This window comes from Brassica oleracea, chromosome C5 (genome assembly GCF_000695525.1).
Source record: "Brassica oleracea var. oleracea cultivar TO1000 chromosome C5, BOL, whole genome shotgun sequence".
In the NCBI taxonomy this organism is placed as follows: Eukaryota; Viridiplantae; Streptophyta; class Magnoliopsida; order Brassicales; family Brassicaceae; genus Brassica; species Brassica oleracea.
Genome location: NC_027752.1, coordinates 12,945,497 through 12,962,350, shown reverse-complemented (window position 1 = coordinate 12,962,350; position 16,854 = coordinate 12,945,497). Strand labels below are relative to the sequence as shown.

General features: G+C 35.9%; 3 protein-coding genes across 3 annotated transcripts; 1 reads left to right on the top strand and 2 right to left on the bottom strand.

The window, feature by feature from the left end:
• Positions 1-1,818: 1,818 nt before the first annotated feature.
• LOC106295677 (axial regulator YABBY 4) lies at positions 1,819-3,759 on the bottom strand. The gene is made up of 7 exons (XM_013731647.1): positions 3,629-3,759; positions 3,424-3,561; positions 3,160-3,322; positions 3,024-3,072; positions 2,835-2,910; positions 2,583-2,681; positions 1,819-2,122 (listed from the first exon to the last, which is right to left on the bottom strand). Exons 1-7 carry the CDS (start codon positions 3,725-3,727, stop codon positions 2,042-2,044), a joined length of 705 nt encoding a protein of 234 aa, XP_013587101.1. The 5' UTR covers positions 3,728-3,759; the 3' UTR covers positions 1,819-2,041.
• Positions 3,760-5,554: 1,795 nt separating this feature from the next.
• On the bottom strand, positions 5,555-6,171 carry LOC106295676 (ubiquitin-40S ribosomal protein S27a-1). The gene has a single exon (XM_013731646.1). It carries the CDS (start codon positions 6,126-6,128, stop codon positions 5,658-5,660), a length of 471 nt encoding a protein of 156 aa, XP_013587100.1. The 5' UTR covers positions 6,129-6,171; the 3' UTR covers positions 5,555-5,657.
• A 6,812-nt stretch (positions 6,172-12,983) lies between these two features.
• Positions 12,984-15,913, top strand: LOC106343143 (CRS2-associated factor 2, chloroplastic). The gene is made up of 6 exons (XM_013782279.1): positions 12,984-13,638; positions 13,717-13,844; positions 14,362-14,587; positions 14,722-14,849; positions 15,165-15,300; positions 15,414-15,913. The coding sequence occupies exons 1-6, from the start codon at positions 12,984-12,986 to the stop codon at positions 15,803-15,805; spliced, it is 1,665 nt and encodes a 554-aa protein (XP_013637733.1). The 3' UTR covers positions 15,806-15,913.
• Positions 15,914-16,854: the final 941 nt, after the last annotated feature.

Genomic DNA, 16,854 nt, shown 5'->3' with positions numbered 1-16,854 from the left:
CATTAAAGAAAATGGAAAGTTGTCTTAAGTGTATTTGGAAGATTGGAGAGCAAGTTGAAGAGGTGGAGAGCAAGATCTGGTCTGCTATATAAGGAGGGACGTGCCTTATGAGAAAGTCAGACCTCAGAGAAGAGAGAGAGAGGTTTCATTGGTGTGTGGTACTGCTTGGTGTCGAAGGACATTCTGAAGCATTGTCTGATGGAGTCTGATGTGGACTTAGTTTGGTGGCGTTTGAGTTGGCGCTTTGTGTGGTGGAGTTAGCCATCGTGTGTAGCTCGTGATGAGCTATGTGTGTGCTTGGGTGATCAAGCTTTTGGTGTCACTGGTGTGCGTTGTTTGCTGACGTACTTGGTGAAGTACTTCCTCATCTGCATTAACAATTGGTATCAGAGCGGGTCACCTAAGTTACTGGTGAGATCATGGAAGATGAGGACGAAAACTGGTTCAGGAAGTAGAACAAGTTTGATGAAGATGGCGTGAAGGGATTTTTTCCTAGGTTTGGAAGGTGTTAATCTTCGAGTTGGTTTTTGACCATGATGTGATTCATAGGGGGAGATTGAAGACGTGATTTTCAAGCCAGTTATGATGAGTGCACATGCATACTCAAAAAGGGGGAGATTGAAGATGCAATTTGCTGAGATGTTCTGTATCAGTTCGTTAAGTACTACAGGAAGTAGTACAGACGTGCATCATGAAGATGGAGCTGAATGGGAGTTCGAGTTTTGTGATTGTGTGGGCTTTCTGAGCTTGGAAAAGGAAAGAGGATATATGTTTGAAGACATATGGACGTTTTCCATAAAGCAAAAGGGAGTTACTTGAAGATGAAGTTTTCCATTAAAGAAAATGGAAAGTTGTCTTAAGTGTATTTGGAAGATTTGGAGAGCAAGTTGAAGACGTGGAGAGCAGGATACGGTCTGCTATATAAGTAGGGATGTGCCTTATGAGAAAGTCAGACCTCAGAGAAGAGAGAGAGAGGTTTCATTGGTGTGTGGTACTGCTTGGTGTCGAAGGACATTCTGAAGCATTGTCTGATGGAGTCTGATGTGGACTTAGTTTGGTGGCGTTTGAGCTGGCGCTTTGTGTGGTGGAGTTAGCCATCGTGTGTAGCTCGTGATGAGCTATGTGTGTGCTTGGGTGATCAAGCTTTTGGTGTCACTGGTGTGCGTTGGTTGCTGACGTACTTGGTGAAGTACTTCCTCATCTGCATTAACAAATCAAACCCTAGATCTACCACCTAGACGGCGCCTCCTGCTCAGATCCGACTATCCACATCCTCGCCATCACTCCAGGAAGACCGAGGACATACTCAGATACCGTTTTGGTTCACCTGTTCCTGCCGCAAACCAACGAAGAACCAGAGAAGAAAAACAAAGAGGATATGGAGAAATCAAGGTTAGAGAGGGGATGAAGCTGGACTCAGGAGCGATTGGGGTGGCGACCGACGGGTGGAAACCCTCCGTCGGCCACCGTAACGAGAATCGGCGGTGGATTTTTCAAGTAGAAAGATGAACGATTGGGAGAGAAAGAAAAGAGAGAATCTACTCCCTCATCTCTCTTGCAGTGTAATTTTAGAATTTCAAATATTCCTACTTTCTGTTTGTTTCATGATATTCATGTTTATACCAATCTAATGTATATTTCGTAAACATTCATTTGAATTTACGATTTATTAGAAGTATTTGTCTTGTTTCCCCAATGTACAAAAGCATACTAAGTGAAATGAAGAAGTATCTAATAATGACAGCTTAACAAAGATTCCTCGAGTGTTTCATGGAATGTTAAAACATAACGTAGTCATGAATGCAAAAGTAGGATTTGATATAGAGTCAGTGTCTGTTCAAATTAAGTTCAAAGCTAAGAAGTACAAAAATACTGATCTCGCTGATCATTCGCAAGACTCTCCTCGAATACCCAAAGCTTACGTAAGTTTCAGATCCTTACCCTCCCTTCTCTCTCCAACAACAAGAACCTTAAAAACAACAAAATCAAATCCTAGATAGAAGAAGATAGTCACCATCACATTTCATTTGCCAAATTGTTATTAATCAAATGGAGATTTTCCCCAAATGGAATGCCTTTGGGCCTTTCTCTCTCGGAATCCATTATTGCGCTCGTCATGGTCCTGCATTCCAAACATTAATTTCAGCATTGAATTAAACTCAAGTTAAATTAATTGAAAACATACATATTCAGCTGTAATGCTTTAAGTAGTTGAATGTGTTTCTTTAAAAGTAAACTGTGTGCAGTGTAAGCTTCAATACTATAAAAGGGTCTAGGTCATTAATTTCACACATTGCAGTAGTTGAGGATCAATGAATCATATTTCCCTTTTCCTTGAATTCACTCTAATAATTAGTATAAATAAATATGTTTTCTGTTTTAATAAATACTCTAGCTAGGGTTCTGAAAGTTTTACTGAGAGTGATGCTATTTGGATCTAGTTAATGCTTAGATGGTTTGCTTTAGAAATGACATTTTATAGTCTGCTAACCTATATGGTGGTTTATTTGTCAAGTATATGATTATTGATTCTAAAAATATATATAACATGTCGTAAAAACACAATTAATTTCTGAAATTACCCCGAGAACGTTGCATGATAGTAGTGCATTGTTGTCATCTTCGCAAAAACATTGATCCGAGGCAGCTCTCCTGTTTTGCACTGGAGGGAAATTGGCCCACTTCACCATCCCCCAAATAAAACAAATTGAAATCACAAAAGAATTATCAGATAGATCTCTCCATTAAGCTGAATAAAAGATGAAAAACTAAACTAAACTAAACTAGGGTTCTTATTATCCTTAAGTTTAAAGTTTAAGTAAACTTTTAAGTACATTTTTGGCAGCTAAGCTGAAAGCTTCTTTGTGAGCCATGCTTGGATTCTGAGCCTTTAACCTCCTGATCTCTTCCCTGCCCCAATTTAACCCCCAAAAGGAAACAATTTTACAAATTTGTGAAAATGCATACATACATATGTAATTTATATAAATTAATGAGCATAGTTTCTTGGAACGATTTCTTACTTGATGAAGCAATTGTAAGCGGAAGGAGCTCGTTGTCGTTTCTCAGGTGCTACTCACAACTCAAAAATACCAATTATAAGAGAAATGAACTGAAGGTGACAAGATCAAACTATATATATATATACACACAACGTACGTTTGTTGACAACTTGGTAAACACGAGAAACATCTCTATCTTCATCTTCACTGTCTGAAGATGTAACCAAAGTCGCTGGACTGTTCTCCTTCTCCTGATTCACCTTCCACGCTTCTTCTTCCACACCACCATCTGTTGTAGCTGCAACCTCCTCGTTCCCCTTCTACACAAAGATAAAACCAAAATTAATAAGAGTGATCGATGTATATATAAATGTAGATACCCAGGACTATGCATAAATAATAGATATGTTATGGGGGTAACCTCATCCATATGAGAGAGAGACGTGAGGAGATGAAGAGGAATGAAGGAAGCCTTCATCAAATTAACAGAGAGAAGGCTTGTGCAATGCCCACATCTCACAGTCACCACCATTGACAGGCTCGTGAACGGTACACTCACCTGTTAAACATTTATATTCATCAAATCTGCATATAACCAAAAAGAGAGAGAAGAAGCTAAGGTGTACCAGCAAAATAGTGGTGCAAAAACCACACTGGACATGGCAAACCTGCCCCGGCAGATCAAACAGCTGGTTGAGTGTCGTCATGTTGGGAATTTTTGTCATATAGAGAGATTTTAGTTCTGAGAAATACAGAGAGAGACGATGAATGATAGGAGATATATGTGAGTGGGTGTGTGTGTGTGTTTATATAGATAGAGAGTAAGAGAGATAGGCATTGCTAATTACTAAGGCAAATTTTGAATATTTCATGTGAAAATACTTCGGTTAATTATATGCTAAAATGCACTATACTTAATTCCTCTTATGTACGTCTCCATATCATTTTCTAATAATTGGAATCTTCGTCGTTTCGATCAGCTGTGAGTAGTAAATGATTCTCATTCTCACTATTAATCACATTCCTAACTCCTTAGTAAACTACATTTTCTTTTTAAAAGAAAATAAATTATGTCTATATATAATATGGGATGTATTCCTGATGACGGAGTTGGGACAATTTTCTTTTGTCGGCGAATTATAGTGACCAATGACAATTCACTAGCTTTTCTTTGTTTAAGATCCGGTTCCGTTTTATATAAGCATCAAGATTTTTTTGTAGCTATGTTATATATACAGGCCCTATATATACATATACAAAGAAGCATATGTTCTTAGGTCAGGCACGTGTATCAACGTGATACATAACATTTTGAAAGTTCATAACTAGGATAGAGATTTAATTCTCCAAAACAATTGAACTAAAACACATTATGAACCCATAAACGCTAAACATAATTCTGCCATATTCTACTTTTTACAAACCCATTTAATGGTGCAAGAAAAGATGGGTTATTGCAAGATGAAACTAGGATGGACAATAGAATAATAAAATGTATATATATCTGATGGTGTAGAGTATGTAGATTGTTATGATGAACATGTAAAAAAAAAACGAAAGCCACGTACGTTGCCAAGCACAAGAGCAGATAGACAGTCTATAGAAGAGAGGATAGGTAATAAATGATGTGGTTTGGATTGGTTTGCAAGTTAAAAAAAAAACAAATGAAGTTGAGAGAGAAATTCCTCTTTGTCTCATGTGTAGTTGTCTCTTTAAATGGGATTTATTGAATCAACCACAAAACACAATGCAGTTTTTGGAATTTAGGTTTGAGATGAGACTGAGAGTGAAAGTGCAATGAGTTGAGACTAGTAAGGTTGTTTCTAGGAGACTCATCACTTTTGGTAACTCGGAATCTTAGGATTTTGTCTATCCTTATTACATTTTGCTAACTGTTTCTTGACCATTTTGCCCAAAGTCTTCTTCTTTTTCTTCTCTCTCTCAGTTTCAATCTCTAAATTCAAGTGAGTAGTTTAATTACGGATGTTTAAGTAGAAAATGTTAAACTATTGGGGACGTCCGAGTGCTTTTGCTTAGGACCAAGTTAGTGAAATGTTACCGCGAGTACTAAACACCCTCTCTACGTTACCCATATTTCACTATAAAACACTTTACTTTCACTGCTTGTGAAAAAGAGGATAAATTTCTAAAGTAAAAAAAAAAACAAATTATATCCGATATAAGATTCAGAGCAACAGCAAGATTAACACAATTGGTGGTGAAAATAACATCATTATCAGTCGATGAGAAAAAACCAGCTCAACTAATAAGTTTGTCCCTCAAAAAGACAAATCCAGGGTACTACAAACTAAAGCTATATCTCAAAACAAGATGATCAAAGCAAAAGATTGACTCCGCTAAGCATCCTATTTCTTCCGTCACAAGTTACCAAATCTACAGATCAGTGAGGATTACCATGATGAAACAAAATTGAGGAAGTTTCTAACCAACTCACTATCATCCTAATCATCTAATTCAAAATCTAGACATTGCACAAATAAACTATCAGTAGAGATAATATAATAACTTACTGCAACTATTTAATAAACTAAATATAATCTGATAAAATAAAATTAAAGTCTCAAAAAATTATCTGAATAAACGATAATTCAATTTAAAAGGAGAGGCCAAAACATAACACCTAGCGATCACTCATCACTCTTCATCAGGCTTCTTAAAGACATAAGTGGTTCCACACTTCCCACAGTGATGCCTATCGAAATGACTCGCCATGAACGTCCCCGGACCACAGCTCACCGAAGGACACTCTTTCCTCAGCCTCTGAACCTTCCCACTTCCATCGACCTTGTAAAACTGCAGAACCGCGAGCTTCACCTTCTTGTGCTTGTGCTTGATCTTCTTGGGCTTCGTGTACGTCTTCTTCTTCCTCTTCTTCGCTCCTCCTCTCAGACGGAGAACCAGGTGAAGCGTCGACTCCTTCTGGATGTTGTAATCGGCGAGTGTCCTTCCGTCTTCCAGCTGCTTCCCGGCGAAGATCAGTCGCTGCTGATCCGGTGGGATCCCTTCCTTGTCCTGGATCTTGGCCTTCACATTGTCGATCGTGTCGGATGATTCGACCTCTAAGGTTATCGTCTTCCCCGTTAGGGTTTTCACAAAGATCTGCATTTTCTTGTGCTCTCTGTTTTTTTTTTTTTTTTTTGATCGGAGAACGACGGAGATCAGTTCAGCTAAGAGGTTTTATACCAATGGAATTTAGGGCTACGAACTTCATTTCTATTAAACTAATGGGCTTTAGGACCTAAATTAGTTTTAAGGCCCATATTGATTAAAACCATGATGCAAGTATTCACCAAAACAGAAACCACTAAATGGTTTAATTAGAGTTCATTAAAACTCATGTTTAAAACCAAGATTCATAAAGTTGATATATATACTAATAAAGTTGAAGAGAAACTCTCCACAGACCACCACCTCATCTTTATATCCCCATAGTGCGCCACGTGTCGAGTAAAGAGAGAGCTTCTTCTTTTTTGCTTTTAATTCACAGAGTAATCGTTGGGTTTTCTGTTAATTTATTGGATCATCACTACTTTGATATCTTTGACCCGTTTTGTGTTTATTGTGTCCTTCCATCATGTCTGATTACGTTTCCTGTAACATCTTTTCTTTTCCTTAAACTCAAGCTTTAATACAATCATTAAGCTCCACCACACCTCTCTTCCCACTCCGTCTCATTTATTACCATTAACGAGCGGTGTCTGTAACAGATCGAAAGTCGACACTATAAATAAGTGTTTATGGAGCGATGAAGATCTACACCATTGAGATGTCTTATAGCTTAAACAATCCGAGGCATCCCCTTCAAATATGTCGTCTACCTATGTTCTTCTCGCCAACTTGAGAGCAGTCTGTTGCTCAAACACGACAGAGTTGCGTCTTCTGAGGTTCTGGGAAGCTCACAATGTCAGGAAAGGTGGAATGCTTATGAGTGTTGACATGCTTCTTCTCGATGAACAGGTAACTTCGACAACTTTTTGTTTCTTATTTCTGTCAATTACGTATTTCACAAACCTCGATGTCTAAATGTTTGGTTCTTTCTCGACGCGTTGCAGTCTACACTCATCCATGGGACCATCAACTTAAATTAGAGTGGAAGATAATCAGGCCTGATCCCGGGAGGATAGAGAAATGGGTGCTACGTAATGCCTTTGATGATGAAGATAAGCCTTATCTTCCAAAGGTTTGCTTTTGTGCTTTTGTATATTTTTTTCTGTCGTAATATTAGCTCTTTTGGTTCTCTATGTTCGAAGCGTACTCTGATATCATTTTGTTTTTCTTCTCAAACATGATTAGATTAGTTGAACACAACCAACACTAAAGTGGCATTTGTCTGTCTTTCTTCAAGATTGTTCAATTATAAATATGCTAGCAAAAAAAAATCTTGTGTCCTCTCCTCAGCCTCCCATAAGCGACCTCCTTCGTTGATGTCTTATGTGCACGTCGCTGCTCTCCTATGACCATACCACTAAACAACAACAACAACAAGCCTTCGAATGCATCTCCACTTCTCGCTACCAGCATCCCCTCTACAGATATAGCACGGTACCGTAGTGCTATCGACTCTCTTAATTTGTATTTACGGTCTTCTTTCATGATTTTGATCTTTGGTTCCAAAATCTAGCTCGAGCGTCGTAGAGAGCATGGCAAAAAAAGGAAGTAACATATGCAATTTCTTGTGAATCTGATGTGGACACTGGACACAACCGAAAGGATAAACGCTTCTTTTAACCCCTTTCGATATGACACAACTCGCACAGTACTCAGTCACTCATTTATGTTTCTCTATGGTTCCTCCATTTATGAGAAATAAATTTCACAAAACGTTTGTTGGTTGTTTAGTCTTTATGAGAAATAAATCACTTACTCCTCCATTTTTTGGTAATCTTTGAGGAAAGTGCGACAAGTATTTCGATGTGCTTAAATTTTTTTATGGTGTTATTTATTTGATTTTGTTGAGCAAGGTATCTACTTACAATTGAAATGTGATGCTTGCTTTATCGTAATTCCTTTTCTGTGAAATACTAAATAGGACAATATAAAATCTCAGTCTTTAAGACAAAGACAATAGTTGAAATTGTGCATTTGACGTTTGTTACTAATACAAGTCGAGGTCACCAAAATCACGAGGAAAACCAAACAATGAATATTTGTTTATCTTTTTATTTTTATGGAAAGTTTGGGAAAATACTTTAAAGTAAGACTATATATTAAAAACTGCACTATTATTTAGGTTTTTGGAAAAACCCCTTATTTATAAGCGAGACGAGATTACTAAACTATCCAATTTAAATGTGTACTATTATCTTAATAACTAAATTAACAATTTTAATGAAGATTATAAACTATGTGCAAAAGGTAATATTTTCATATCCAATTGTTCATATATACTATGTGCAAAAGGTAATAATTTCACAGCATAATAAATATATATATTTTCACAACATAATAAATAAATATGTACTATGTTTAAACACTAAGTTTTCCATAATTATTGTATAATTGTATGAAGTCCACATTTTAAAATTAATCTTATATCTTAGTTAAAATTAATAATTGACAATCAAATAATAAACAATTTGGCTATTACACTTTCAAATTGTCATGCATATGTTCAAACTTAGATTGTCATGCATATATTTAAACTTAAAGTGTTATGCATATATAATAGATAACTTCAAAATCAACTATGTAGAGATTACTATCAAATTAATTGATCTCTATATCATTGATACATTTTTTTCTAAATAATATTTAAAATGTTCTAAATTATAAAACCAACGAAGTAATACAATATTAGAAAAACCGGCCGGTAAACCACAAGTGCATAAGAAACTAAGAGTAAAAAAATAAGTCAACCATTTGCGAATGCCATTACATGATTTCTTTTTGAACATAGCCATTACATCAAGCTATCTAACAAAAAATTATAGAAACAAATTTATGTAGTTCCACTGAAGTAATGATAGCGATCATGAAGTTCTTTTAGACAATATCCTTGTTCAAGACTTTGAGGCTTTTTTGTTTGAGAAATTAGGCTGTGTATGCACCGTAAAAGACGAAATTAAGAAAATGATCAAACACAGGTCACGGCACTGTGATCTTTTCGATATTCCACTTTTACCCCTATGTACCTATGTATCTATCAATCTATGATATTCTATGAGATATATTTTGTGTCGGAACGTAACCTTTCTCACACGCCTAATAAATCACGAAAACTACTGAAGATAAAAAAACCTTGGTAAATAAAACGTAAAAGCAGCAGTTTTATATCTGAAAACACAGTTTCTACGAGTGAAGAGGAAAAGGGAAAACAACGGAACAATACAACGAATTCACCACCACCACCTTCTCTTGTTTCACCATCACCACCTCCGGCTATAGAAACCTCAACTAATCGCATTGTATTTTAGCCGTCACAACACCGTAACCAAACCGTAACCAAAGAAGATATTTTGCCACCAATCACCACAGTGGCGGAGGCAGCCAAAAACTTTAGGAGGGTCAATTTCATAACAAACATATATTGCATGGGTCGATTGTCAAATTTTTATGATATCTTCTCTGTTTTTTATATCAAATACAACTTAAAAAAAATTACATAGATTTCATGTGGGTCAAGTGACCCACGTCCTCAAGCGATGGCTCCGCCACTGAATCACTATCGTTATCTTTTCCTCACATGACTCGTTCCTATTTTTTTTTGTACTGATGATTCTTTTTTTCTTTTTATCAATTATACTGGTGATACAAGTATTCATGTGTAATGGAATGTGTTGATGTGAAAAGTGTTTGCTTTTGTGGTATATGAAATGGACGCGCTAAACTAGTGAGGTTCCTGAGAAAATTATTTGTAGTACCTTTTTCACCCAGATTTGTATGATAAAGACAATCTATGATAAATAAAATGTTAGTTGTTAATAGTTATTGTTTTTTTTTTTTGCTTTATTGTTAATAGTTATTGTTATACGTTAAGATCTAGACGAAGAATGTCAGGTGTGTCATAAGTTTCCAATTATCATTTTCTTAGTTTCCAGGTTGAAGTTGTCTTTCGTGTGTAATTCTTTTCAGTCAATGATATCTACTTAGTTAGATGTTAACATATATTGTGCATGTTATTAATAGCTGAAAACATAAGATGTTAATTTCTGTTGTCTCATTTACATGTTACTAACATAAAATACATTTTACATCTTCTCTTAACCGTTAACTGAAATTATACATTTTACATCTCTTACCAAATTATTATCCGTTAAACCTAATATTTAGTATATATGTACTCATGTTAGATGTCTAACTATTATGTTAGCGCCATAGTAGTAAACGATAATGCTTTCTTAGCTATATATCTCTTGCCTAATATTATCACATCTTTTTAATAATCATGTTAATGTAATGGTTAGAGGTTATTAGTGTTAGCTATAGTACTAATTAACAAGATAAGCCTTAACTATCATACTAGATTTTAACTCGTTTTCATATTATCCCAAAACAACATTTTATTCATAAAGGTGCATATATACTATTTAGATGCCAGACGCTACATACGAATGTCAAATTAGAGATTGCATCAATTTACGTGTAATACAGTTGAAAATGTGAGGACAAGAGCTCTCTGTTACAAACCTACAAGGTGAACAGAAGCCTATACTACCGAGTGACATATCTACTTAGATTTAGAATCAGGTTTCTCTCTCACTGTGTGTACACACATTGGAGGTATTTCCGGCATGACACCTAATTCTGCTACAGGGAAGGAAGGGTTTTCAGCAGCTTTGTGTAGAAAACTAATATTGGATGTTTTTGGGTATATTAATCCAATTCTCTCTTTTTGTTTTGTGCTTCTCATAGTAAAAGTATATAACATTGATGATGATAATAGTAACCACAATTGCTGCTATTATGATTCCAACAAGGGCTGAAACATCCAGTGATCCTACTTTGATCTTATGTTTTTTCTTCTTTGAACCTACAATTTAATTTGTATAATGAGTGAATTAGAATAAGCGCTTAAGAATATCCAATAAAAATAAAATTAAATGGATCACTTTGTTTAAGTGAAAAAAAAATCATTACTCTTGGATGAAGTGTGGTCATAAGCTTTATTCACAGCCACTTTTGAGCCAGCGAGTAGAGCTTGAAAAGTTCGAGCTTTCACTAGATCTTCAACATCAATCATCAACGATCCTTGCTCACTCGTGGCCATAGAGTACGATTCATCATCGTCTTGTCTAAACATATAGAAATAATATGTATTTGTTCAAAGTTTTACGTAAACATATGAGACAAGTAGCTAGGTCGGATTCGAGGTCTTTTTCATACTTAAACAAAACATCTCTTGTGGGATGAGAATAACTAGAAGTTAGAGAAATAGAAACGTGTACGATGAGGACGGTGAGAAGAAGATTGTAAGCCATTAGAGTTGTCGCCTTGTGTTTTGCCAAACTATGAGCACATTTGCGTCATGAAAAACCCCAACTTTTTTTGATAAAAAAATATCTCCAACTTTCAAATTTTGGCCACTAAAACATCAACTGTTCGACGGATAATTTAAAACATTAAATTGTGTTTGACTTTCATTTTGAATTCCAATTTTTTTGGTTGACTGAATTATATTAGACATGCTATTAGTCGTTTTGTTTGCTTTGGTTTGAAAGAAAAAAAGAGTTACAAAAATCCTAAATTTTAAAAATTTCAGCCACTATGAACACCAACATTTATTTAGACCATTTAAGATACCAAACTGTATTTGAATTTCATTTTACATCTCAAATTTTGTGTTGACTGAACCAACATAGGCACATTGTTAAATAGATTAACAGTACTTAAATTTAGTTAGTAATTAATAACTAGGTTAAGCAAATCTATACACTTGTCAAGTAATGTCTATATAAGTAATTAATTTATACAATATGTATATATATATGTTAAACTGATGTTTCGATAGCCAAAATTTATATAACTAATTATGAGTCATTTATAAAAAAAATCATCATTGAAATCTTTTGATACCAGGTAATGACGGAAAGACGAAAGTAAGATAAATCCAAGTTCTTTGATAAAATAGAAGTGAAGAAACGTATATATTGTATAAGTTAATGTATATTTAATTACTTATATAAATATTAATCAATTACACATTATAAATTAAAGTAAAAGATATTTTATAGTAACAGATCAAAAATAAAACTAACAAAACCTATGTTAAGTTATTTATCAATGTTTTAATTTGGTTTAGTCAACACAGACTCATGTTTTAAAATAAAAGTCAAACATAACTTAGGCTTCAGTTGTTTGCCACAATTTTTGAAAAAAATGATAGTGAATTTTTTCATTCTTCGAATATAATGTCATTCATGTTGAATTTTTGGTCAAATTATAGATTAATAGATTCCATTTTATTCATCTCATGTCTTTATGAATGAAAACAAATTGCGAAGAAAAAAATTATTCTTCAATTTGTATGAGGAATAAAATGAACACAAATTCATATAATTTAGACTTTTTTTAATTTTTGACTGAATTTGTGTTCATTATTCTATTTTATTTTCAATTCAATTCATTAGTTACCAATTGAATTACCAATTGAAGCCTTAGTAATTTGGATGGTTCAAATGAAATTTGGTACTTTAGCAGTCAAAGTTTTAAAAAGTTCAGGTTTTTATGACCTTTTTTTCCTTTTTTAACTACATATAAATAACTGACGTCTTAAAAAAATTTATGACGCAAAAAATGGTCAAAATTTGAAAAGTTGAGGATTTTTATTGGCATTTTCTCTAAAGTTGTACTAATTCTAGGGAGATGATAAATCAGCTTAAAAACTTAATGGGCTTTAGAGCCAACTTAACTTGTAAAGCCTATAATGATCAATACGACGACGTTTTGGAGAAAGTAATATCTCCAAGAGAAAGATTATCTTCGTGTTCATTTTCGTTTCAGTAAAATTCAAAAACATTATCAATGGCGATTGTAGCATCACTGCCAGACGTTAACCTCTTCTCTTCTGTACCTTCAACGCCTCCACCATCGGAGTCACCGTCACGTTCTTTCCGTCCTACTCCACCGATTCCAATCCCAAAGTACTCACCATCCCGTCGCAATCGTAATCCCAGAACCGAGCCGAAGCCACAACCAAACCCCGCCCTGAAGCTTCCGCATCGCCGAACGAGATACTACAAACCAGTGAAAGAAGGAGTCATCTCCTCCGACGGCGAACGCACGATCCTCATCGGCGAATCCGGCGTCTCCTACCAGCTCCCCGGCGCTCCCTTCGAGTTTCAGTTCAGCTACTCGGAGACTCCCAAGGCTAAACCGGTGGGGATACGCGAGCCTGCGTTCATGCCGTTCGCGCCGCCGACGATGCCGAGGCCGTGGACGGGGAAGGCGCCGCTGAAGAAGGCGAAGAAGAAGGTTCCGCTGTTCGATTCGTTCGATCCGCCGCCGGAGGGGAAGGCGGGCGTTAAGCGTGTGGAGATGCCTGGGCCGTTTCCGTTTGGGAGGTATCCGAAGGAGGGGATGATGACGAGGGAGGAGGTTCTTGGGGAGCCGTTGAAGAAGTGGGAGAAAGGGATGTTGGTTAAGCCTCATATGCATGATAACCGTCAGGTTAATTTGGGTGAGTTTGTGTTTTTTACATTTTAACCAGATGAGTAAGTTATAATTTTTAATTAGAGCTTTGTATGTGTTTTGACAGGGAGAGATGGGTTTACGCATAACATGTTGGAGCTGATACATTCGCATTGGAAGAGACGGCGTGTTTGCAAGGTTCGCTGCAAAGGTGTTCCCACCGTGGATATGGATAATGTGTGTCGTGTTCTTGAGGTATACTCAAAGCTTTCTCAGTAATTATTAGTTTCTTGCTTAGCAGTAATACTAGAACCTTGTAGGTAATATCCAAACTGGCACTAAGTAGAAATGAGATTTTTTCAGAATGTTTTGTAGCTAGTGTGATTTGTATATGAGAGAGTGTAAGTGGTTATTTGTGTTTGATTTGTTAAGGACCATCTCCAACTCATCTCTGTATATTTTCCCATGTGAGTTTTGCTCCATAATAGATAGAATGCTATTTTGAGTGAAAATATAGAGGATCCCACTTATATTTTAGAGTTCCTCTATTTTGAGGGAAAATATAGCGGTGGGTTGGAGATTGGTCTAAAGAAAAGATATACAGCTTTGTTGGAATATAATATTATGCAGAATGATCAGGGTTGTTTGATATCTTGATTTAGCTTTGTGGCTTGAGAGAGTAGCAAAAGATACCAGCTTTGATGTCTATTGGTGTACTGTTGGGTGAGTGATGACCTGACTCTTCCAGCTTTCTGAACTGCTGCTTGCCTAGGAAAAAACAGGAGGAGAGATCATTCACAGGGTTGGAGGTGTCGTGTATCTCTTCAGGGGAAGAAATTACAACTACCGCACACGTCCTCAGTACCCATTGATGCTGTGGAAACCAGCAGCTCCTGTTTATCCAAAGCTTATTCAAGAAGTTCCTGAAGGATTGACCAAAGATGAAGCTCGTGAGTTCAGGGTGAAGGGCAAGTCTCTTAAGCCCATATGCAAGCTCTGTAAGTTTATCTTACTGTTAAGGCTTTGGTTTAGCTCTCTCATGTTTTGTTACCTTTGGGCATTAACTAAAGTAGAAGAGGTGAGACAATTGGCTAAGTATTTACTACTTAGTTGTCTCGGTTTTGCATTGCAGCTAAAAATGGAGTCTACGTGTCGCTGGTCAAAGATGTTAGGGATGCCTTCGAACTGAGTCCCTTGGTGAAAGTTGACTGCCCAGGTCTTGAACCAAGTGACTATAAGAAAATAGGCGCTAAGCTTAAGGTCTTTATATCCTTCAGCTCTGCATCTTCATATCAATCACTTTTGGTCGATTTCATCGAAACATTTAATGTTAAAAAAAAAGAGTTGCATGTTCACTTGGCTTAGGAGTTCCTCTTATACTCTTCATTTTCCATACTGTTTGATTTCTCTCTGATTCTCTTTAAAAAACTCCATGCGGTACTTTGCAACATTATGCTTGGTTTCATGCTCTGTCTCTCGTTCTTTTACTCTCATATTCATTATGCAGTTTCTCAGGTTTCATCATCCAACATTCTCTATGAATCTGACAAGCTTTATCTTCATATCTTTTCACAGGAGTTAGTTCCTTGTGTGCTTCTATCGTTTGACGATGAGCAAATACTCATGTGGAGAGGACGAGATTGGAAGTCGCGGTTTCTAGACTATCCTTTAACTCCAATCCCCTCTGAGACCAACATAGCAGATGATGCAGGTATCACCAACACTTGGAATACTCAAAAGAAAACGGCAAAAGGGTCTCCACATTCCAAGCTAACACCTATAAATTGCTTCTGATAAACCTTTCATCTCTTTTTTTCGTTTCAGACAAAACCATTGAAGAACAAACAGTGTCTGATCAGAATTCAGTGATCTCAAGCCCCAAAATGATCTCACTCTGGAAACGAGCCGTGGAATCGTCTAAAGCAGTAATCCTGGAAGAGCTTGATCTCACTCCAGACGTTCTATTGGAGAAGGTGGAAGAGTTTGAAGGCACCTCGCAGGCTGCAGAACACACTTTCACAGCCTTGGTCTTGCCGGGAAACGACGGTGCCGAGGATTACGTAGATGACGAGGACCGTCCTGAGGAGTATAGTGACATAGACGATGACTTTGACGACGAGTGTTCTGATGATGATGAGTCGTTTGAACCGGTGCGTCCAGAGGGATCTTTGCCCGTTGACAAGATAGTTAGGAAGCTGAGGGAGAAACTAAAGTAGAGCCAGAAGTGTTTTAACTGTAATTTCATCTTTTGTTTCGTGTATATTGTCGATATTTAAAACATACTAAAAACAGTCCCATAAGAAAGTGGTTGCATATTGTCTCTCTTGCTTCCTAGCCAGTGGCTTCCAGCCTCTAATTATTCCAGACAAAAAATAATAAATTAATGGCTAAATTATTATTTTATGAAAAAAAAATTAAGATAGTTTTTTTTTTAAGTTTTGTCACAAAAAATAGCAAATAGAAAATAACCAAAAAATTTTTTTATTAAAAAGTAAGTATGCATTTATACCCTATGATTAACTAATATAGACTTAAGATTTGAAGTTAAGGGGTGAAGTTTTGAAGATAAAGTTTCAAATTTAAAAAAATAAATATTAAAAATTTTGAAATAAAAAGAACTATTTTGATTACTTTACTTATTCAATATTTTTGTGACAAAAAATTAAAAACAACTATTAAAAAGAATTAGCCTTATTTTATTCTGCTGCAACACATTTATTAACACACACACTCGCACAAAACAACAATTATGCCAACAGAATTACGTAAAATATGCTTACAAAGTAAAAGAGAAAGATGTACCTTTTTTATTTGTTATTTTGATTTGGTCTTTTGATTTTAATTTACATTTTAAGATTCATTGTTTAGATTCGGTGTTAGATTTTTTCAAAACATTTAGGATTGCTGACTTGGATTTGGTGTTTGGTTAAATTTACATCTTGATTTTATGAATGTTACTTGAGTTGTACACGTGAAGTAATGACTATTTGTAACTTGAATTAAACTTTGAAAACAAATAAAAATGGGAAGGCGATAGGTGTACAATTCGAGGAATTCACTTCTGTTATAACTTATGAGTAATGACAACTTGTAACTTGATTCAAATTTGATAATGTATGACTAACGCTTTCTTGACTACTTTTAAATTGAAAACTTAATTATAAGTCATAACTAATGGATGTAGGCCGGGACAGAATAGCCTAGTGGTAACACTAGAGTGAACTGGATCCCAAGGCACCTGGGTTCGAGTCCTCTGGGATTCCGG

What these genes read in the sequence shown, in the direction of transcription:
- LOC106343143 (XM_013782279.1), top strand. Translation starts at nt 12,984, where the DNA reads ATGGCGATTGTAGCATCACTGCCAGACGTTAACCTCTTCTCTTCTGTA. An exon ending in TAACCGTCAGGTTAATTTGG is followed by an intron (nt 13,639 to 13,716) that starts GTGAGTTTGTGT and finishes GTGTTTTGACAG; the next exon opens with GGAGAGATGGGTTTACGCAT. An exon ending in AAATAGGCGCTAAGCTTAAG is followed by an intron (nt 14,850 to 15,164) that starts GTCTTTATATCC and finishes ATCTTTTCACAG; the next exon opens with GAGTTAGTTCCTTGTGTGCT.
- LOC106295676 (XM_013731646.1), bottom strand. Translation starts at nt 6,128, where the DNA reads ATGCAGATCTTTGTGAAAACCCTAACGGGGAAGACGATAACCTTAGAG.
- LOC106295677 (XM_013731647.1), bottom strand. Translation starts at nt 3,727, where the DNA reads ATGACAAAAATTCCCAACATGACGACACTCAACCAGCTGTTTGATCTG. An exon ending in TTTGCACCACTATTTTGCTG is followed by an intron (nt 3,562 to 3,628) that starts GTACACCTTAGC and finishes AATGTTTAACAG; the next exon opens with GTGAGTGTACCGTTCACGAG. An exon ending in CTCTCTCTCATATGGATGAG is followed by an intron (nt 3,323 to 3,423) that starts GTTACCCCCATA and finishes ATCTTTGTGTAG; the next exon opens with AAGGGGAACGAGGAGGTTGC.